General features: G+C 59.5%; 2 protein-coding genes across 5 annotated transcripts in view; both read right to left on the bottom strand.

The window, feature by feature from the left end:
- The window catches only part of PHF12 (PHD finger protein 12), a 46,051-nt gene extending 36,221 nt beyond the window's left edge, over nt 1-9,830 (bottom strand). Inside the window, exons 1-2 of one of the 3 annotated variants that reach the window (XM_075904522.2) lie at nt 9,373-9,830; nt 9,110-9,291 (exon numbers count right to left, since the gene is read on the bottom strand). In XM_075904522.2, coding sequence (XP_075760637.2) covers nt 9,110-9,291; nt 9,373-9,438 — 248 coding nt within the window. In that variant the 5' untranslated portion in view covers nt 9,439-9,830. The remainder of the gene's footprint in view (nt 1-9,109; nt 9,292-9,372) is intronic. The other 2 variants (XM_089772137.1, XM_075904521.2) reach the window with 2 other exon arrangements.
- Nucleotides 9,831-13,710: 3,880 nt separating this feature from the next.
- The window catches only part of SEZ6 (seizure related 6 homolog), a 52,684-nt gene continuing 45,240 nt past the window's right edge, over nt 13,711-21,154 (bottom strand). Inside the window, exons 15-17 of one of the 2 annotated variants that reach the window (XM_075904531.2) lie at nt 18,797-18,914; nt 17,448-17,550; nt 13,711-17,083 (exon numbers count right to left, since the gene is read on the bottom strand). In XM_075904531.2, the coding sequence (XP_075760646.2) occupies nt 17,051-17,083; nt 17,448-17,550; nt 18,797-18,914 (254 nt within the window). In that variant the 3' untranslated portion in view covers nt 13,711-17,050. The remainder of the gene's footprint in view (nt 17,084-17,447; nt 17,551-18,796; nt 18,915-21,154) is intronic. The other variant, XM_075904532.2, reaches the window with a different exon arrangement.

The following is a 21,154-nucleotide window of genomic DNA, read 5'->3' as shown; positions in this document are numbered from 1 at the left end:
GCCATGCTGGGTCAGACCAATGGTCCATCTACCCAATATCATGTCTTCTGCCAGTGGCCAATGCCAGATAGTTCAAAGAGAATGGACAAAACAGGGCAATCACTAAATGATCCATCTCTTGTTCAGTCTCAGGATTGGCAGCCAGGGGCTTATGGGCATTCACGGCACAGTGATGGTCCTGACTACCCTGGCTAATAGCTGTTGATGGACCTAGTCTCCATGAATTATCAAATTCCTTTTTGAACCCAGTTATATATTCTTGCAAAAAAAGAGTACATCAAAAGCTTCTAGGGAGTTTTAAAGTTACATTTCCCCAGATTTGCATCAGGCAGAGTGACAACAGACAAGGATCTCAGAGAGGGCACAGTTCAAAAGCTCTGCTCTAGTCACCAAAACCACAGTTTCTTAGTTACAATTCACTTAGAGGCCTGAGGCAAATATTGGTATGACAGGCCCAGTAAGATCCCCCTCAGGCAGGGGCAGTCTGTGAGCCTAGGCAGACTAGGCGGTCGCCTAGGGCGCCCGGGCACCCTGTGATTACGTCACAGCCATTGACGGCCATGCAGGTGGGGGCGCCAATTGCACCTTCCGCCTAGGGTGCCAGCTGCCGCAGCCGGCCTCAGGCTGCTCCTTGCCCTCAGGTTCCCCAAATTGAGATGCTCCCCAGTAGACTAACACAGTGATAGCTCCATGAAAATTTTGTTAAAACCACCTAGAATTGCAAGTTTTGATTATCCCAGCTTTAAAGAAAGCCAATGCTGGTTTCCATTTTCTCCCTCACTATCTAGTACCAAAAAGAGGAACACACTTTTACTCTATAACTAAGGTTCTGTATAAAATGATTTTTTATTTAAAAAACATGCGCATAAACAGCAAAGTATTGGATTTCACCTAGTTTGCATGGAATTAATTTTACAACTTAATTTAGTAAATTTAAAAACCAGCATGCATTTTACAACTGTTAAGAAAATTCATTCTGTCCCTAAAATTGACCAGGCTTTTTTTTTTTTGTATTGAAGACTTTGTTGTAGACATTTTCCATTTAAAGAAATATTTCAAAGATTATTGTTTGGAGGCGCTCATGATTTCTGTGGCTTTCATGAATTTGCATGAGGCCTTAACCAGCTGTCCTCCCGCCTCTCTCTCTTTTTGGAGGGGAGAAAAGAGTGAGGTGTTAAAAAAAAAAAGGCATATGAAACATGCAGGTGACGGTATAGTCTTGATTTTTTTTCCAGCAGCATTGAGCCTATGTATATAGCCTAGCAGATTGACCTTAATTTGTGTTACCGTATATTCCGGCGTACAAGACGACCTCTGATGTTAAAAAACATCCCCCCAAAATCGGGGGTCGTCTTGTACGCCGGATGCCCCGCCGCCGGAGCCCCTCCGCGGCTTTGAAAGCCTCGGGGGAAGCCGGCGGGGGGGCATCCCAGGCGCGCATGGGCTGCCCCCCCGCCGGAGCCCCTCCGCGGCTTTGAAAGCCTCGGGGGAAGCCGGCGGCGGGGCATCCCAGGCGCGCATGGGCTGCCCCCCCCGCCGGAGCCCCTCCGCGGCTTTGAAAGCCTTGGGGGAAGCCGGCGGCGGGGCATCCCAGGCGCGCATGGGCTGCCCCCCCGCCGGCTTCCCCCGAGGCTTTCAAAGCCGCGGAGGGGCTCCGGCGGGGGGGCAGCCCATGCGCGCCTGGGATGCCCCGCCGCCGGCTTCCCCCGAGGCTTTCAAAGCCGCGGAGGGGCTCCGGCGGGGGGGCAGCCCATGCGCGCCTGGGATGCCCCGCCGCCGGCTTCCCCCGAGGCTTTCAAAGCCGCGGAGGGGCTCCGGCGGGGGCGCAGCCCATGCGCGCCTGGGATGCCCCCCCGCCGGCTTCCCCCGAGGCTTTCAAAGCCGCGGAGGGGCTCCGGCGGGGGCGCAGCCCATGCGCGCCTGGGATGCCCCCGCCGCCGGCTTCCCCCGAGGCTTTCAAAGCCGCGGAGGGGCTCCGGCGGGGGCGCAGCCCATGCGCGCCTGGGATGCCCCCGCCGCCGGCTTCCCCCGAGGCTTTCAAAGCCGCGGAGGGGCTCCGGCGGGGGCGCAGCCCATGCGCGCCTGGGATGCCCCCCCGCCGGCTTCCCCCGAGGCTTTCAAAGCCACGGAGGGGCTCCGGCGGGGGGGGGGGGGGCAGCCCAGGCGCTCCTGGCGGCTTTGCTCCCGGTGCCTCTGGTCTGCTGGGGACCATCTCCAGCAGACCAGGGACACCGGGAGCAAAGGAGGCGGAGGGGCGCTGGGGTATAAGATGAAACCCTATCTTTTAATTAAAAAGATAGGGGGTCGTCTTATACACCCAGTCGCCCTATACGCTGGAAAATACGGTACCTAGTTGTTCTAAGACCTTTTAGATCTGTACAGCAATCTTTAACAAATGAACATTACGCATCAGAAATCAAATCCAATTAATCTCCTTACTAAAGCAAGCGCCTCTAGGTACAAGAAATCCTTTGGGAGGATGTTTCCACATTCTGAAATGCTCCCGAGGCCACACCTACAGATGAGATAACATGCCAGAAGACAGGAAGCTAGAAAATAACTTGTAAAGTTAACCATAATGGGTGGCTACTGAGCATAACAATGGATTCAAACTAAATCACAAAGTTACTTAAAAAACCCCACTTCGCTAAAGAGAACAGTTCAGCAAGATGCAGCTTCTCTAAGATAATGGATTTCATTATAGCAGTAAAAACTGATGATCACAATTTTCAAAATGTTTAAGAGTTAGTGCTCAACATAAAAGCATATTTTTCCACAGGCAGGCCAACAGGACAGTTTTCATCAGCGATCTCATTCTGTACTTTTCAAACGACTTTACATGTCATTTCAATAATTTTTCTAATAAGTTTAGTACATTTGATACTAGGGATGTTAAAATGCATTTGCTCAAGTAAATGTGTAACCGTTGAAATTTTCAACGGTTACCTATTTATACGTGAGGGGGTGGCAGCTCTCCTGGAGCCGGTGCATACAGGGAGACAGTTTTTAAGCAGGCTCCCCAGGAACTGCCTGCCTTGCTGTGCTGCTGCCTCTCATACAGAGGCAGCATCACAGAAAGCTGGTCCCCCATGAGCACTGGCTCCTGCTTGTGCTTCCTGCCACACTACTGTGTGTAACTGTGAAGGTTAACCCATCAGTCCAGGCTCATCAGTTTACATCAGTTAACTGTTACACCATCATATCCCTATCTGATACAGAGTTGGGTAAAGGAATCATGTTTAAGTTAAGCTGTTATAGAACATAATATTGATTTTGAAGGAGTTCCACTGGTGACTGGAAAACTGATAACTGCGGTCCAATTCTGAGAGCAACAGCAACAAATGGTTTAGTCATCAGGCATGCTTCGCTATGTACATGTAAAATATTCTTATGATTGATTTAACAAGAGCATGCACCCACATACTGTAGAGAATGATACTTTAAGAGTTATGAATTACACAGTTTAAGCAGTGACAAACCAAACTCCAGAAAATTCTAAGTTCTGTGCACAGCATTATCCCCAAAGTTGAACTTTTCTGGCTTTACATTTCAAAGCCTAAGTGTAAACTAAAAAAAGCAAAAGCAAAGTTGAACAAGACAGCTTAACGGAGCTGCTATGGCTGATCACATTACTGTGCTGAAAGGCACATAAAGAATGACTTTTTTTTAATTAAGTAGACCAGTGCAATTGCTTCTTTCATTAACTTTAATATCTCAGATTCCACATTGCTTCTGACACCGGCTAAATACCAAATGCAATTAAAGCAAAAGAATTTGGCACGTAATAAATGTATTTAAAATATTTAGTTATCTTAAAGATAACTGGCACTGTTAACACCCCTTTTTCTTATGTAACTTTAAAATATTATGGTCTCTATATGTTATGAGCTCAAAAAGCAGCTTAATTGATAAGTCCCAAATCCCCAGGCTTACTTCAGTGGCCTTTTAAAAGATGGATTTTGCCAGTAACCTGTTCACATAAAAGGACAAGCTAGTTTTGACAGTAAACATTCAAACTTAAAATTTGAGTTAATTTAAACCTACAAAAAGCCAATGTAATGTGCAAGCCTTTTTAATTTATGAATAAGTTCAATATGAAGTCACCCTTCAATACCACATGCAAATGAATGCGTTTAAACTTTGTCCAACTAACTAACAGTCAGCTAGGTAATAGTGATCTTATGGCAGGATGTCCAGAGCACCTATTTTTATGGCCATTAAAACATCAAATCACTGAGATCAAAGCAGCAGCTCCAAAACTGGATGCCTCAAAGATTTTTTCAGTTAAAAAACAAAAGAAGGGGAGAAGATCTGCCTTCTCACTTGAGTCTGTAACTCCTAAAATGATTAACTTAATTGAATGCTAGCTTGGAGTGGGACAAGAGAATTCTAAATCTAAGCGGTACAGAAAGTTATTCATGTAACAGCTAAACATGACAATTTTCCATTCTATATGTGAAATCTTTAACTGATGTGACTCAAAGTAAAATATGCAAAATTGAAGCTAGTTTAGCTTCTTCCGCCTCTCTTAGCAAGCTCTGTTACTCCAATTCTTCAACAGCATGTCAGAGGACTGCCAAATCAAAAAGGGGAAACAGAGCCAAACACTCCAAATATAAACATGGGGAGGCAAGTGTTGCAAGAAACGTTTAATGGAACTAGCAGACAGTGCTCAATGCAGTGCTCTTACCCTGTGCCAGCCACAAAATGTATCTGGTTCAGAACAAAAGTCAACTATTAAGGGAAATTTTGGGAGGGGGCACAATTTTTGTATGTCAATTGTATGCCAGAGGATGTTGCAAAGACTAAGACTAACAGCGGTTTAAAAAAAACAAAAAACAAGCAGCTAGACACACTCATGGAGGATAGGTCCATCAATACTTATTAGCCAGGATGGGTATAAATGGTGTCTCTAATCTGTTGTTTGTCAGAAGCTGGGAATGGGTGACAGGGAAGAGATCACTTGATGATTCCCTGTTCGGTTCACTCCCTCTGGGGCACCTGGCATTGGCCAGTGTGGGCAGACAGGACCCTGAGCTGGATGGACCTTTGGTCTGACTCAGTCTGGCCATTCTTATGTTCTAATTTTGTCACAAAGACATATTCACTTCAAAAAGAAGTTGATTAACTTTAGACAACTTACACTGCTTCATTACACTGACAACATGGTACTCAGGAGCCAGAGAAACAGGCAATTATAAATAAGAATCTAACAATGCTATGGCTCAGGAATTTGAGAGCATCTTTCACACTAGGAAAATAGGACTGTTTACAAAAAATCTGTTCACATGCTTTGATTTGCAACTTTTATTGCCATTTTTACTAGTTATCTGTTTTAAACCTGTGCTTTTCCTCTCTCAATCACTTTCTGCTTAATCCTCCAGAAAAGCCATATGGAATTTTTGACATCACAGTAATTTAGGTTGATTGATATCAAGCACAGCATCATGAGTTTACTGCAGGAGCAAGCAGGAGAGAAGAGACAGAGAAAGGTATAACAGTTACACACATCTAAAACAAGAGGGTAAGGGGAAAGTATAGAAGTGTATTGAACATGAAAACTGCTTTGGGATAATTAAGTAGTTTATCTCAGCTCAAAAGTTCCCTTGGAATTGAGTGGTGTGATAAAATTCATGTAAAGACTCTACTGCATTATATCTAGAACTTGCATTCATATTAATCACATCAGTGACAGGTTAATATGCAAGCTTCATAACCAAACCCAAAGTGTTTAGCTATAAACCAAAAACTTCCTTGGAAAAATATTCTATGCAAACTCAAGTTCTAAGAACAGTTGACGTATCTGAATATAGCAGATGCAGTGTCATAGGTAATCTAGTGGAAGTACATTAAAAAATGTCCTATAACTGTTTATGCTATCAAAATTATCTGGAACAAAACTGGTGAAATCTAATGTAAGCAAAGAAAACACAGATTTTGTTTGTTTTTTTCCCCAAATCTTCCTTGGACAAGATTACAAGAATGGTCAAATTCATAATAGATGAATCAGAAAGCTGTTCAATCCACATGAAGTTATTCTGGGGCTGACAACCCACTTGTAACTACGAAGGACTTGATAAAACTGCTTTTTGGCAGGTATGTATACTATAATTAGACCTGGAATATTCAAACTATCTTTTTTTCAAACTGGTTTCCAAATGTGTGGAAATACTGTAGAAGTCAAGATATGTTTAAAAACAAAACAAAGGACTTTATAATAAGATCTGATCTTCTCTCCTGGAGTACATGTTGAATCTCTCTAGTCAATCACTCTCTGATCCAGCAACATCCATGATCCAGAATGATTTGAGTTAGCTGGATGTCCACTTATCATAGGTGTGGTCGAGTTTCCCACGGTCCCATAAAGTTTGTTTACAGCCACCAGTCCTGGCTCTCTCTGTTCTGTGCTGTTATTTAGCTCTAGTTTACCCCTAAATGTTTTCTCAGAGCCCAGGAAGCTGCAGAAGTGCTGGTAATGCTGCTAGACAATAGTGACCTCCCAGGGTTCAGCAAATTCTCTGGCTCAGCACTGGTCAGGTCCCCAGGGTGCCAGGCTAGAGAGGTTCAACCTGTCCCCTCGAACTCACAGACACCATAAACCAAACCAAAACTGAAACCACAATATCTGCCTGAATTACATTTCGAGACTTTCTTACTGGAGCACATACAATAGATTGCAGCAGGGCTGGAGAATTTAAGGACCAGTGGCCGGATGCTGTCCCCAGCTTGCCTGGATCCAGGCCACCAGATTAAGACTATGGAAGCAGATAAAAAGGAAACCAAAATGATGGGGTGTGGCTTTGGAGATATATACATATTTACCTATCAAGATACAATTATGAAGCAAGCATGTATTGTACATGTGGGAGGCAATGCGACCTAATTGACAGGACATAGGACTGAGACTAGGGAAGACTGGTTCAATTCTTGGCTCTTGTCACTTCCCCTCTTTATCTTTTATAGATGGTACTAATCTCCTCTGTGAAATGCTTCAGAATGTACTGTTGAAAAGCCCTAAATATTGAGGGAAATGCCTGAAAGATACCTGAGTTAGCAGAATTCACAAGTTAGCCACAGATTGGTATAATTAAATTTATATTCACTGTTATTGATTAGCAGGGAAATGCATTCATGCCCAATGGAATGGACATTTACTTAAAGCAAAATGTAGGAGGTAAAGACAAAAACCTGTGTCCTTTTGAGGTAATCTGTATCATTTGCTCATGTGTGAAGAAAAGCGGTATGCAAGCCTTTGGAAATGAGAACAGGAAAGCAGCCCATCCTTCATGTCTGCTGAAAAGCCTGTTCAAGCAAATTTAAGGTGAAAGTGATTTGAACATGGTGGCTGCATAAACTGTAGGGTTGATTTTACAAGCCCTGGAGAGCAATCTCACTGAAGTCAATGGTACTACTTAGGTGAGAAAGGGCTTGCAGGATAAGGCCCTGTATGCAAGTCATGAAAATCGTAGTTAAACAGTTGGGGGTGTAGTTTAGTCCTGTCAGTTGTGGGAAAGAGGTCACCTCACTAAAGTCTCTAAATTGAATAAAGTTACTATGGTTTCCCAATACAGATTAAAAAACTTGAAGCTTGTGACAAATTATGTCATGAAGTATGTGCATTAGATAATTTCTCTGTGACTATGTAATGGACGTGGACTGTTATGATCAATGTAGGGTTCAGACTCAACTGATTCACTCAGAGACCAGGTTTTACGTAGGTGAGAAACTATGTGAACCATTTTCCCTCCTGCCCCCGCCCCCGTCAATGTTTCTAGCAACTATCCTGCTTCAACAAACGAGACTCAAAACTGTATGGAGGGTTAACATTTTTAGACACGTCACTCAACTTTGTCAGGTTCTATTTATATCAACAGTACCCTAAATTACAACATTATCTTTTTTTGTGCTCAACTTCTAAGCCATATTTTACATAACAATCCTATCAAACAACAGCTCTTTGTAAGCTCCAAAGTTTGTCTCTCACCAAGAGAAGTTGACCCAATAAAAGATTACCTCACCCACCTTGTCTAATTAATAAACAGACAACCAAAAGCCCAAGGTGCTCTAGCAGGTTTTAAGTGCTCTATATAATAAAACTACCAGGGGAACTTCTTCCAGATACAAATGATGATATAATGGATAATTAAAAATAGAGCTTCCTGTCCTGGGTAGACTGGTCTACAAAATGGCAACAGGGCACTCCTTACAGAACCTGACTACACAGTTAATTTCCCCAGAATCAGTAATCACTGTAATAAGTCTCTTAAGACCTACAATTAGCATATAAAAAAGTAGAACCATTCACCTCAAGTCACAAGGAAACAATTGTAGCACAGCAGCAAGTAAAGATCGGAGGCAGGAAAGACAATAAGGAACGTGGTTAAAAATCTCTCTCCAAGGAAGAATATCTATTCCCCAGAACACCAGTGCTCCGGCTTGCCCTGCTCCCTCCCCCATCCCATTATTCACTTCGGCTGTTTGAATTTCACAAGAACCACCAGTCTGAGTCAATTGCTGAACAGATGTAAGCAAATTTGCTTTCGATGCACCTGGGTTCCCCCACACAGAAACAAGAAATAACTTCTCAGGACAGAAACTGAAGTTCAGACAGCTCCTGACTTTGCTGATTTGCTTTTTTGTTATTAGCCTGTAAGGCTTAAGAAACACAGAGGGTTATTCCCCCCACCCCTGCCTCCTATAAGGGAGAGCTTCTTACCGCTATGCTCTAAAGCACACAATTCCAGACAACCACAGAGGATTAGCAACAAGAGCACAAAACTCCAGGCAAGCGGTCCCTGAATTCGCATTGGTCACTCCTACAAGGCAGGAGGAAGGAAAAGGGACTAAAGGGGAGGGGGGGTGTCAATTTTCAAGTTCAGAGCCCTGGATCCACGCTGGGCCGATCCATCCGTACGCAACAATACTCCAGTAACGGTGCCAGGCTCGGCAAGCCCTATAGGCAGCCAAAATGGCGCTGAGAATAAAAATATAATTTAAAGGAAGGTCGCCATATTGTAAACAGTGCGAGAGGCAGCAGCCTCCATTATTCCCGGCAGCGCGGCGCTCACGCAATGTCCGGCCCGTCCGAGAGGCAGCGCGGCGGCCTTACCAGCACTGGAGGTGGAAGGCGGCCGGGCAGTGGTCGCAGCACAGCAGGTCCCCGCCTTCCTTGCAGCTATCGCAGCTGTCGTGGTTGGTGGCCCGGCCGCTGCGCCGCGCCTCCTTCTCGGGCCGCCGGCTCCGCTTCTCGCCCTCCTCGCTCTTGGGGGGCGCCAGCAGCGCCTGGATTTGCTGCGCGCAGAGAGGGGCCGTGAGGGGCTGGGCCGCACCCCCCCCGCCCGGCCCCCCCCGGCGCGCCCCCCGCCCCCTCACCTCCATCAGCCCCCCGGAGGTGTCCAGGTCGTACACGATCGTCTTGGCCTCCATCTTGCCCCACATGCAGCCGGCCCGGGCGGGGGGGGCCCGGCCCCTCAGCGGGGCCGCGGCGGCTCGTGGCGCGCGCGGCGGGGCGGGCGGCGCCTCAGGCCAGCGGCGGCGCGAGCGGGCGCGCGGAGGCCTGGCCCCGGGGGGGGGGGGGCGCTCGGCCTAGCCCACGGGCCGCTGCGGCTTCCCCGCCCTCCGCCTGCCGGGCCCGGGGGAGGCTGCGGGGGGCCCCGCGCCCGCTGCCATGCCGGGGGGGGGACGGGCTGGGCCTGCGCAGGGCTCCGGGCTCGGCTCCCTCCGCCTCTCACACACAGGAGCGCCGCGGCTTAGGGCCCCGCCAGCGCGCAGCCCGCGCAGGCGCAGCCCGGCCGGGCCCGGACACCTCGGCCGCGCAGGCGCCGCCCGGCCGGGCCAGGACACCGGCGCGCAGGCGCGGATCGGGCTCCGGAATCTCGCCGCCCCACGCGCAGGCGCAGACGCGCCGGGGCCGGACACCACCGCGCAGGCGCCTCCGAGGTGGCAGAGGCGCCTCCGAGCCGCCCAGGCGCGATGCAGTGTGACGCCATTCCCGCGCAGGCGCAGACCGGATTCTCCCGGCTTCCAGCCTAAACCCCTGCGCACACGCAGTGAGCGGCCCGGGCAGGAAGCCCTCCCCCCCTCAAGCGCTATTCCCCCCTGCGCAAGCGCAGTTGAGACTGTTCAGGCATTCCGTGCACATGCGTAAATCCGCCTGTTGGGGCCAGCTCGGCGCAGCGGTGGTGGCTGGGCTGCGCCGACAGGGGGCGCGCTCCGCAAAGGCCGGGCGGGCGCTGTGCTCGGCGCTGCACAGGGGCAGCCAGCCCCCAGGCAGCGCATCAGCTGGGCTCCCGCCTGGCCCTGGCATGGGCCCCCCTGGCACCCAGCCTCCGTCTCCCGAGGGGGGTGGGGCGCCTGGCCCTGGCATGGGCCCCCCTGGCACCCAGCCTCCGTCTCCCGAGGGGGGTGGGGCGCCTGGCCCTGGCATGGGCCCCCCTGGCACCCAGCCTCCGTCTCCCGAGGGGGGTGGGGCGCCTGGCCCTGGCATGGGCCCCCCTGGCACCCAGCCTCCGTCTCCCGAGGGGGGTGGGGTGCCTGGCCCCTCGCCGGGGGGCCAGGTTTGGCAACCGCAGCCTGAGCGGCAGGTGCCAAATGGCAGCAGTGCCAGGGCGCCCTGGGCTTTGCCAGGCTGGCAGTGCCGCACGGTGCACGCGGGCGCTGCTGTCGGTGCTCGCTGCCCCTCGCTCTCCTCGGGCGCTGGTAACCCAGTGCTGGCTAGTGGAGACAGGCTCTGCCTAGGGGCGGGCGGTCTGGGTGCAACAGAAATGTGCCAGGGGAGGGGGAGAAGATCTGAAACCCTCTGCTTATCCCAGAGCCACTCCGGCATGACCCCGCTCACCCCGTGCCTGGCAGGCCATCTGCCCTCTGGTGCCCAGGCAGTCTTGGCCTCTGGGTGCCTGCTGTCAGCAGGGCTCATTGCGGTTGCAGTGCTAGTTGGGGGGTTGGGCTGTGGAGGCTGAACGGCCTGAGCCCCCTCCCCCACCAATAGTGGCTGGCCTGACTTCTAGTCGCTCTCCACCTGGGCTGGATTTGAATGGCTGCATTAACTCTGAAAGGCCCGGGCACCTGACCCGTTTGCCTCTGCTAGGGGCGGCTCCTAGGATGCGCCTCAGGTAGGAGGCCAGCAGCCAGCGCCAGAAGGGTTAGCCAGGGACACGATTCTGCAGGGGTGGCGCCTCCCACCGTGCTGCATGTGCGGGAGAAACATGCGCTTTGACAAGGGCCCGTAGGCTGGCAGCAACATCAGCCGCGTCCCCGCTGGGCCGGGCCAGCCAGCCACAGTAACTGGGCTGCAGCCTGGCCCTTTGCTTTATTCCTTCTGAGAGCGGGGTCGAACGTCCTCCTTCCCTCCACAGCCATCGTGTGGGAAGCCGGCCCAAGCCGCGGCTGGCTGCCTGCGGAATCCCACTCCTTGGCTTTGTTCCGGCTGCATTGTTCGCCGAGCCGCAGCCACATGCGGGGAGCGCCTGCCTTGCGTGGCATGTTGCCGCCCGGGGAGCCACGGGGAGGAGGCCCCTCCCTTCCGCTCTCAGCTCCGATTGGGTTCTGGGCTCGGGCCGGGCCAGCCTGGGACTCTGTGCTGCTGCGCTCAGCCCGGCCTGGCTCCCTGGCGCTACGTGCCTGCAGGAGGAAGTGGCTTCGCTGACGAGCAGCCGTGGCTTCTGCCTGTGTTGCCTGCAGCTGCCACGGGAGTTAAGCCCCGCGCGCTTGTAGCTGGGCCCCACCCTGCATCTTGGGGAATTGCTGCCTTACGGGGCGAGGCGCCACTCCTGGCACTTGCGCAACAGGCTCGCGAGGCCTGCGCTGGCGCGGCGGACGGCATGCTCTGACAGCTGCCCAGATTGAAAGGCTCCTGGATGCTGTCTCTGAGTCTCCCCCAGCCGGGGAGGCGCCCTCGCCCCCCGGAGACAGAGTAGCCAGGCTGTTTTCTCCCAGCCCCGAGCGCCAGGTCCCTAGGGACAAGCCACATCACACGCCTGGCATCTGGATGCCTGTTGCTGCTGCTGCCTGCGGCGCTGCCACCCAGGGGCTGTGCGGGGGCCTTCCCCTGTACGGGTTTGGCCCCTTTCTGCCTGTGCCTGCAGAGGTGCGGGGAGCGTGGCTGGGAGTGGCCCACGGCCCAGTGGGGCCGGTGGTGTCGTGGCACGTGTCCGTGGCTGGTGTTGCGTGGCGCAGGGCTGCAGGGCCGGGTGGGCGAGAGGTGGCGGGCAGGCCAGCCCCCCCCCCAGAGTGGCTCCGTCTGGAAGGGCTGGCTTGAGCGGGCTCCTCCCCCAGGTTATCGTCTGAGCCCAGCCTGGCTGCGGCTGCTGTGGTGGCACCAGGGAGGATCCAGGGATTCTGGCGCCTGCTTTTCGTCCAGAGCTGGCAGAGTCGTTTCTCCAGGCACGAGGAGTCGCAGGAAGCAGCCCCCCCGCCAGGCAAAGCTCTGGGGCCCAGGGGCTGAGCCGAGGCGCTGTGCTGCTGCCGCCGTGCGCCGGATCAGCCCCCCCGTGCGTGGCGCTTGCTAAGGGGGAGTCAAGGCCCACAGGTGCTTGGCTCTCTGACGCGAAGGGGCGTCAGCGGGGGGGGGGGGGGGGGGGAGCACTTGTGCCAGTGCCCAGCCGCTCAAGTAACAAGATGGCTCGGGAGCCGGGGAAATCGTGGGCCCGTCTTGCGGGAGGCGTGTAGGACGGAGGCAGGGCAGCAGTGTTGCCAGGGACATGGCCAATGGGAGGGGATGGGATCTCCCAGCGCCCCATCTCGTGACTCCGTGCTGGAGCGAGGGAGCCAGGCAAGCCCGCTCCACTCCGGCCGGCATGGGGCCCAGCAGGCAGTCCAGGCCCGGCCCCTAGAACTGCCCCACGAGGGAAGACCCTCGCAGACGCCACAGCGACTGCCACTCACCTGTCTGTCTGCAACAAGCCCTCTGCCGGGGGAGGGGTTGGCTTTGGGGGCCTCCTGGCGTTGGTGGAGAAGGGCTTTGGCAGGAAGGCTCTGCGGAGGGGCTCGGATTCTGCCCCCACCCAGCACTTACCTTCATTCCCGGCCTCGGGGCCGTGTGCTCCCACGTGGGTCATCACATGGCTTGGGTCGTGAATGAGGACCCCAGGCAGCCTTCCCGGGCACCCGCGGAGAGACGGGACATGGGCCTGGCAGCCCTGACTGCAGTGGAAGCAGGCAGGGGTGTGCCCAGGGCATATGTTACAGGGACACACAGGGGTCCACAGGGCTGCCTTTCTGCCCCCCCCCCCCCCGTCTCTGTGCTGTCATGCTCCAGGATGGAGCCTCATTGCCCCAGCAGGGTGTGAGGCTGCTGGGGAACGTCTGCAGCAGGGGGGTGAGGATTATCCAGGGCATTCAGCAGCAGCATCCTCTGCACGGAGAGGTTGTGGGGGCGCTGCTGGTGTAACCACCATGGGGCAGATTTGAACCTGGGCCCTCTGGAGCTTAGCGTAGGCGCCGCCACCCTCTGAGCCGAAAGCCAGCTGGCTCCCGGCCCATGCTGAGAGGTCTCTTGGGCTGGGCTGTCGCTGTGCTCTCGGTGCCACGGCCGAGGTCAGTGACCCACTCTAGGTGTGGGGGTTACACTGGGCCAAGAGAGGCCGCCCCAGCCCCACTGGCTCCGCGGAGAGGTTGGGCTCCTGGCCCTGACGCTGCAGGGAGGAAGGGGTGAGAGGGGCCCGTGCGCGGCACCGGCAGACCCAGGGACACGGCAGCACCACGCCAAGCAGGTTCTTCTAAAACACCAGTTTATTAAGGAAACAACGGAGAGAAAAGCCCGGCCCTTCTCCCCAAACGGGAGCAGGAGGCGGGAGGTGGGGACTGTACTTTACACTTCAGCTAGGAAAATTTCCTGCCCACGCCGGGCCCCGGGTGCTGGCCGGGTGGGGGAGCCACAGCACTGAGCCCCCTTTTCCCTGGTGGGGGCCCCGCCCCAGGACTCTCCTCCCCGGGGCTCCCCAGACCCAGGCTCGCCGGCTTAGCAGGAGGGAAGCCCCTTGCTGTCGCGCCAGCCCAGCCTGCTGCTTCTCACGGAGACCAGCATGGCCGCGCCTTGGCTGGGCTGCCGGGCAGGGGCCCTGCGCATGGGGGACGGGCACCGCTTGGGGTGGCCACCTCAGGGCTCTCCGCGGTGCAGCCGGCTCGGCCCAGCCTCGCTGGGATCTCCGCAGCAGCCGGACTGCGGCTCAGAAGGGCCCCCGAGGCAGAGGGTGGGGGGCTGGGCTACGCACCAGGGGCCTGGAGGCTGGCTGCTTGAGGCCAGCACCTCGGGGACAGGGGCAGCTCCCTGCCCTGGCCTCCTTGCCCCAACCTCGGTGTTGTTCAGGCCAGGACTTTAGCGGGGTCCAAAGAGAGCTGGCTCCAGCCCCGGGGGTTGGGTCCACCAGTGCTAGTGGCCAGGCTGGGCGGGGTCCCTGGAGGATTCCCTGCTCCGTTCCCTCGCTCTAGGGGCCCGGCATTGGCCACTGTGCGCAGCCAGGATGCTGGGCCGGCTGGGCCTTGGGTCTGGCCCCGTCTGGCCGCTCGGATGTTCTCCTGCAGGGCCGGAGCTGCTGCCCCTCGGCAGGCCCAGCTGCTGCCTGTGGCCCCCTCTCCCTCCACCGGCCAAGCCACGAGCCCTGCGCTGCCCACTCAAACCCTCCATAGACAGCCTGGGCCTGCTCCTGCCGGCTTGGGGCACCTTGGTTAGCGCCTGAGGCAGCCTCAGGGGTCCCCCAGCCTGCCCTTGGCCCATCCTCTTGTCACGAGGCAAGGCTGCTGCTTTGCGGCCTCCCCAGCCTGTGGGGCAGCCAGGCCAGCGCGTGCGAGGCCCGCCCTGCCCCCACACAGCAGGCAAGCTGGGCGCTGGCTCCTTGGCCCGTCCCCGCCGCTTCGTCTCTGACCTGCAGGGCAGGACCCCAGGGGACGGCTCCCCCCTCCGGGCCTGAGTCTGCTCATGGGAATCCGGGCTGCAGCCGCTGCCTGCTTGGCTCAGGCTCTGTGGGGGGAGGACTTGCTCCATGGGCTGGGGAAGGGAGGCTGCCAGGAGCCCGCCCAGCCCAGGGCAGGGGCAGCTTCTTGCCCCCTGTGGCAGAGGCAGGCCTGCTGCTCCCACAAGGGGGTGGGGGGAGTCTGGGCCCTGCCCTTCGAGCTTTCTCTTCCAGCCCAAGGGCCCGTCTGAGCCCCGAATGCACAGAGCTGGGAGCCGCCCAGCAAGCCCCCGCCCCAGCAGGGCTGGAAAGCAGCCGGGCCCGGCTTTGTAGCAGTCGGGGGGCTGCCCCTGCCCGGGGAGCACCGCTCCCCGTGATACGTGCCGGGCTGACCCGCTTAGCCGGTGGCAGCGCCGCGCGTTCAGCCCCCTGGAGGCGTCCCCCCGTGCGAGGGCCTGGCCGTGGGGAGGCTCGCGCTGCGGCCGGCTGCCAGCCCTCCCATTGCTCTCTTCACAGCCTGCCCCCGTGGGCCAGCCTGCTTCTGGAGCCGCAGACCGGAGCCGGGCCCGGGAGCCCGCAGCACTCGCCCCAGGGCCGCCGACGGGCAGAGCCCTAGCGGGGCCTCCGGAGCGCAGTGCACGGGCCACGCTGCTGAGCTCCAAGCCAGCAGGGCTCAGCAACCATCGCGGTCTGCAAGCGCCTTCCACGGGCCGCGCCCAGCAGCCGAGGGTTCCGCCCGCACACTGGGCCCAGTGCTCCGCAGCCCCGGCGTGGCCCTGGCGTGGCCCCGAGCCCCTGGGCCTGGCGCCACGTGCCTCCCGGCGCTACTTCAGTCCCCGCGTCGCATGACAAGCCCCCGCCTGGGAGCGGGCCTGGCCCGGAGCTGTAGCAGAACTCGCCGCTGCCTGCGCCGTTTACCGGCTGGCGCTGTAGCATGGCCCAGCCGCTCCTGTGCTCCCCGGCGTCGCTTGCACGCCGGCCCCCCGGTACGTCACTGTTTGCTCCGGGTGCCATGCCACAGCGCGGGGCGGAGGACGGAGCCTGCTGCCCCTCCGGGCACAGGGCGGTTCGGCGACCCCTCCGCCCCCAGTGCCGCTCTGAGCCCTCCCAGCGAGCCGCCTGCTCCACGCTGAGGGGCCGCAGTCTCCCGTGCGGGGCAGGTTCAAGGCGGGGTGGTGACCTGCCTGTCTCGGTGTGACAGCCACAGCGAGAGCGCTAGAGCCAGGGCCAGGCCAGCGGTGCAGCCTCCTGGCCTGCGCGGAGGAGCCCCCCTGCGTTCTGCTGCCCCTGCTGCGCGCACAGCGGGGGGCGGGGGTTGCGAGCACTGAGGTACCGCGGGGCTGAGGAGTTCCCGGGCTGGCTGGTTTGCTCCTGCTCCTGCACCAGCCAGGACGTGCCAGGGGAGGGCAAACTGATGTCGGCAGCTCGTCTCCGCGGCTCGCCAGGCGGGGCTGCTGCCCGTCGGCCCCGCTCCCGGGGTGCGGGCCCCAGGAGCGCCCGGGAGCAGCGACTGGACTCCGGGCACTCCCCATCCGCAGGCAAAACGGCCCAGGCCCCGGCTGAGTGGGGGGGTGTCCCGGGAAGTCCGGGGCTGCGCACACGGGCAGGCCATGCCGGCACTGAGCCTCGGTCTGATTCTCAGTTTCCTCCCGAGGGCGAGAACCGGGCGGGGGGAGAGGGAGTCGAGGTGCGGGGGCCACCGCCACAGGGCTGCCAGGCATGGAGGGCGCAGTGCTGGGGGCAGACGCTGGGCGCAGGGGGCTGAACAGGCCAGAGGGAATGAAGCGGCGAGGCCAGCCTGGGCGAGGAGCGACCCAGGCTCACTGGGCAGCCGAGGGAGGCGCGGGGCTGGCGGATCCCACGGCTCCATGTTACGTGACAGTCCGGGGCCCGTCTCACGCAGGAGAAGCCGGAGCCGCCTGGTTTCTCTGTGCTGGGGTGCAGGGCGGAGACCAGCGGCCAGGGCTGGGGACCAGCGCCGGCAGGGAGGGGCAGCCTGGGCAGGGAAGCTGGGCAGAGTCTCTCGGGGCCGATATTTACAGTCCCTTCCCGCAGGATGCCGGCGGGTGCCGCAGGGGCCAGGTGGCGTCGGGGACAGGGGCCGTGCTCCTGGGGCTGCCCCCTCCTTCCGGCTCAGCGCCGCTTCGGCCTAGATGGAAACCTCATATTCCCTGGAGTCCTGGAAAGGAAACAGACTGCAGGGGGTTGGGCACTAGCCAGCACGGCCGGGCGCCCTCTGCCCCCCACTCTCCCCATGCGCTCCCTCTCTCCCCTGCGGGGCTCCCACCTTCCCCACCCGGGGGCTCCCTTTGCTCTCTGTTGGTGCCCAGAATGACCCCTCTCCGGCCCCACACGCCCCGTGGGGGCTGTTCCAACGGGGCCCGGGCACCCCGCCATGTGCACAGCAGCTCTGCCGAGGGGCAAGCCTGCCCCGGCTCCGGGATGTGCCCCCAGCTCCGGGGCGTGGAGCAAGTTTCCCTGGGGCCAACCCACAAGTGGCCAGCAGCCCGGCGCGGCCCCTGGGCTGGCCTGGGAGCCCCTCGGAGCCCGGGGACTTACTCCTGTCTCATACGCGGCGCTGTCAAAGGCCGAGTCCACAGCGATGTGATCGTAGGGGTGAGCCCCAGACAGGGGCAGCGGCAGGGCTGGTTTCCCCTGGAGCCTGAGGGGCAGAGACGGGCAGCTGGTGACCCAAGCTGGCACTGACCAACAGGCCTGGGGCAAGGCAGGGCAGACGGGGAGGGGGGCTAGGCAGGGGGACAGACGGGGCTGGGTGCTGGGCAGATGGGGTCAAGGTGGGTGGGGGATGGGCAGAGGGGCAGACAGGCCGGTGGGGTAGAGGGCAGATGAGGGGGCCGAGCGGGGTAGAGGTTAGAGCAGAGGGCGGGGCGGGACAGATGGGCAGGGCGGGACAAGGCAGGGGAGGGGGCGGGACAGATGGGCGGGACGGGACAAGGCAGGGGCGGGGCGGGACAGATGGGCGGGGCGGGACAAGGCAGGGGAGGGGGGGGCGGGGCGGGACAAGGCAGGGGAGGGGGCGGGACAGAAGGGCGGGGCGGGACAAGGCAGGGGCGGGGCGGGGCAGATGGGCGGGGCGGGACAAGGCAGGGGAGGGGGGGGTGGGGCAGGCGGGCAGGGGGCGGGGCAGGGGGGCAGCGGGCAGGGGCGGGACAAGGCAGGGGAGGGGGCGGGACAGATGGGCGGGGCGGGACAAGGCAGGGGAGGGGGCGGGACGGGACAAGGCAGGGGCGGGGCGGGGCGGGGGGCGGGGCGGGGGCGGGGCGGGGCGGGACAGATGGGCGGGGCGGGACAAGGCAGGGGAGGGGGGGGGGGCGGGGCAGGGCAGGGGGCGGGGCGGGGCAGGGCAGGGCAGGGATGGGGCGGGACAGATGGGCGGGGCGGGACAAGGCAGGGGAGGGGGTGGGACAGATGGGCGGGGCGGGACAAGGCAGGGGCGGGGCAGGACAGATGGGCGGGGCAGGACAAGGCAGGGGCGGGGCAGGACAGATGGGCGGGGCAGGACAAGGCAGGGGCGGGGCAGGACAGATGGGCGGGGCGGGACAAGGCAGGGGAGGGGGCGGGGTGGGGGGCGGGACAGGGCAGGGCGGGACAAGGCAGGGGAGGGGGCGGGACAGAAGGGCAGGGCAGGACAAGGCAGGGGAGGAGGCGGGACAGAAGGGCAGGGCAGGACAAGGCAGGGGAGGAGGCGGGACAGAAGGGCGGGGCGGGGCGGGACAAGGCAGGGGCGGGGCAGGACAGATGGGCGGGGCGGGACAAGGCAGGGGAGGGGTTGGGACAGAAGGGCGGGGCGGGACAAGGCAGGGGCGGGGCAGGACAGATGGGCGGGGCGGGACAAGGCAGGGGCGGGGCAGGACAGATGGGCGGGGCAGGGAGACCCCGGCACTCACCTGGAGAAGTAGAGGTAAACGGCTCCCATGAGCAGCAGCAGGACGAGCATGGGCAGGAAGATGGCGATGGCCACGTTGGGGCCCGTCTGCGGGGGCCCTGCGGGCGAGACCTTGGCGACTGGGGGGAGGACGGGCACAGGCCGTGCGGGGTGAGGGGAAGCAGAGAATTTGCCAGGGATGAATCCAGAGTTCCTGAGTGGCTTGTGGGGCACAGGGAGGGGGAGGAAATGGAGGTTCCCTGCACCCCCCTTCTTGGGCACTTCTGCCCCCCCGAGCAGACATGGGCCCCACCTCTGGGCCTCCCCGCAGCTCGCGGGGAACAGCACCTCCTGCTGGGAGCCAGGCCCGGCTAAGTCCAGCCCAGCTTCCCAAAGAGGACACCCCCTGTACCCCCTCACCCTCACACCCCCACCCCCCGCACCGCTGAGCACCCCCACCCAGAACCCCCGCACCTCCCTCCCTCATCCCTACCCCCGCACCCCCACATAGCACCCCCTGCACCTCCCTCCCTCATCCTCACACCCCCTCACCCGAGCACCCCGCTTACACCCCACCCTGCACCTCCTCACACCCCACCCAGAACCCCCTGCACCTCCCTCCCTCATCCCCATGTGACGCAGTGGGGGGGCGGTCTGCTCTGTAACCAGGGGTCCCCACCTGGCTGCGCTGGGCTGTGCGATTCCCACTGACTCATCCGCACTCAGATTGGCCCAGACACCCAGGCCCAGCCTGGGCAGGGAACAAGGCGCTTCCCAGGGGGGAGACAGAGGGAGGGAGGGGGAGACGGCCACCGGGCTGGGGTCAGGGCCGGGGAGCTGGGCAGTTTTTTGGCTGGGAAACAATGAAGAGAGAAGACCAAGCAGAGTGCTGGGGATTCGGGGGGGCTGTGCACCCTGCCCCCAGGGGTCTAGGGCGGCCAGCCCCTGACTCCTTATGTCCACCTGGCGTCTGTGCTGGGCTGGATCCTGGGGAAGCAATAACCCCCCTGTTCTGGCTGCGGAATCCCGTCTTGCTGCTACGGGGGTGCAGGATCGGGGGATCCCCGACGCGCCTACACACTGGTGTCAGAAGTGGGATGCGCTGCACCCCGTGGATGGAGCTTCCAGCAGCGAGTGACGGGCGCAGTAGAGGAAGGGGCTCGCAAGAGCCAAGCGTGCTGGAGGCAGAGCGAAGCGATTCCTAGGAGCCGTGGGGCGCTGCAGCACTCGGTCGGTGAGTCTACACCCCGGGGATCGGTGGGGAGAGGCCTACGCCCGACTCCTGAAGGCAGACCTTGTGGGGCTGTGCAGAGATAGGGGCTGCCCGTGGGGAAAGCAACTAAGTCCCAGCTGATTGCCCGGCTGGAAGAGAATGACCCGTCCAGGCGCCTGGATCCTGTCCCAGCAGGGAGCAGCCAGACACCCCCTGGGAGCGTCTCAGGCTCTCAGACCGGAGGGGGGGCTGGAGTCGGCCAGACAGACGCGCTGCCCACCAGGCCACGCTCCGGCAGCCGCGGTTCGTCCAGGGCGGGGTCCATCCCGGCAGAGCTGCGGCGGCTGCAGATCGAGCTGAGGCTAAAGGAATTGGAGTCACAAGGGAAAGAGCGGCAGGACCGCAGGGAGGAGCGCCAGGACCGAGAGGCAGCGGCAGCATGAGCTGGCCATGGTGGAGCGGAGAAGCCGAGGGGCCCGGCTGCGGTGTCGGGAGGATCCCAGGGGACCCGGAGCGGCCAGACTATTTGAGAAGCTCGTGTTGGCCCAATGTAAAGACGTGGGGGACATGGACGGTTCCTTAGCTCCTCTGAGCCGGCCTGTGACCTGCACCATCCCCCAGCGGGGCAGCTCCAGCAGCTCCCCCCTTGCTGGATCAGGAGGCCGCAGGGGCAGCCGGGTGACTCCGAACGGGTCAGAGCCCTGCTGCACAAGTCCGGGCAGACCCCAGACACGCACAGGAGGAAGATCCGGGGCTGCAGAAGGAGCCATTGGAGACCCATGTGGATCTGGCCGCCGACCTGGCGCAATCCTGCCGCAAGTGGGTGTGCGGGGCCGGGGCCCAGACCGCAGAGGACCTGCTTAAGCTGACGATGCGGGAACAGTTCTGTGGAGCGTGCCGGCCCAGCCTGGGGCTGTGGCTCCAGGACCGGAGGCCAGAGGACCCCCAGGACACCGGGAGGCTCACGGAGAGCCGGTCCGGGCGGGAACAGGAGTCCAGGAGAGGGGGAATCGCGCAGAGACCGGATCTCAGCTGAGCACCGGAGGAAATCACCTACGGGACGAGCCCAAGAGACAGGGGCCAGCCATCCAACCCCAGAGACACAGCCAGGGCCCGGGCGGAGCCGGCCCAAAGGGGCCGCAGGAACTAACCTGCCATCGCTGCGGG

The sequence above is a fragment of the Pelodiscus sinensis genome, chromosome 21 (assembly GCF_052426305.1).
Source record: "Pelodiscus sinensis isolate ZL-2025 chromosome 21, ASM5242630v1, whole genome shotgun sequence".
Lineage (NCBI taxonomy): Eukaryota > Metazoa > Chordata > Testudines > Trionychidae > Pelodiscus > Pelodiscus sinensis.
This window is presented reverse-complemented; position numbering and strand designations above follow the sequence as displayed.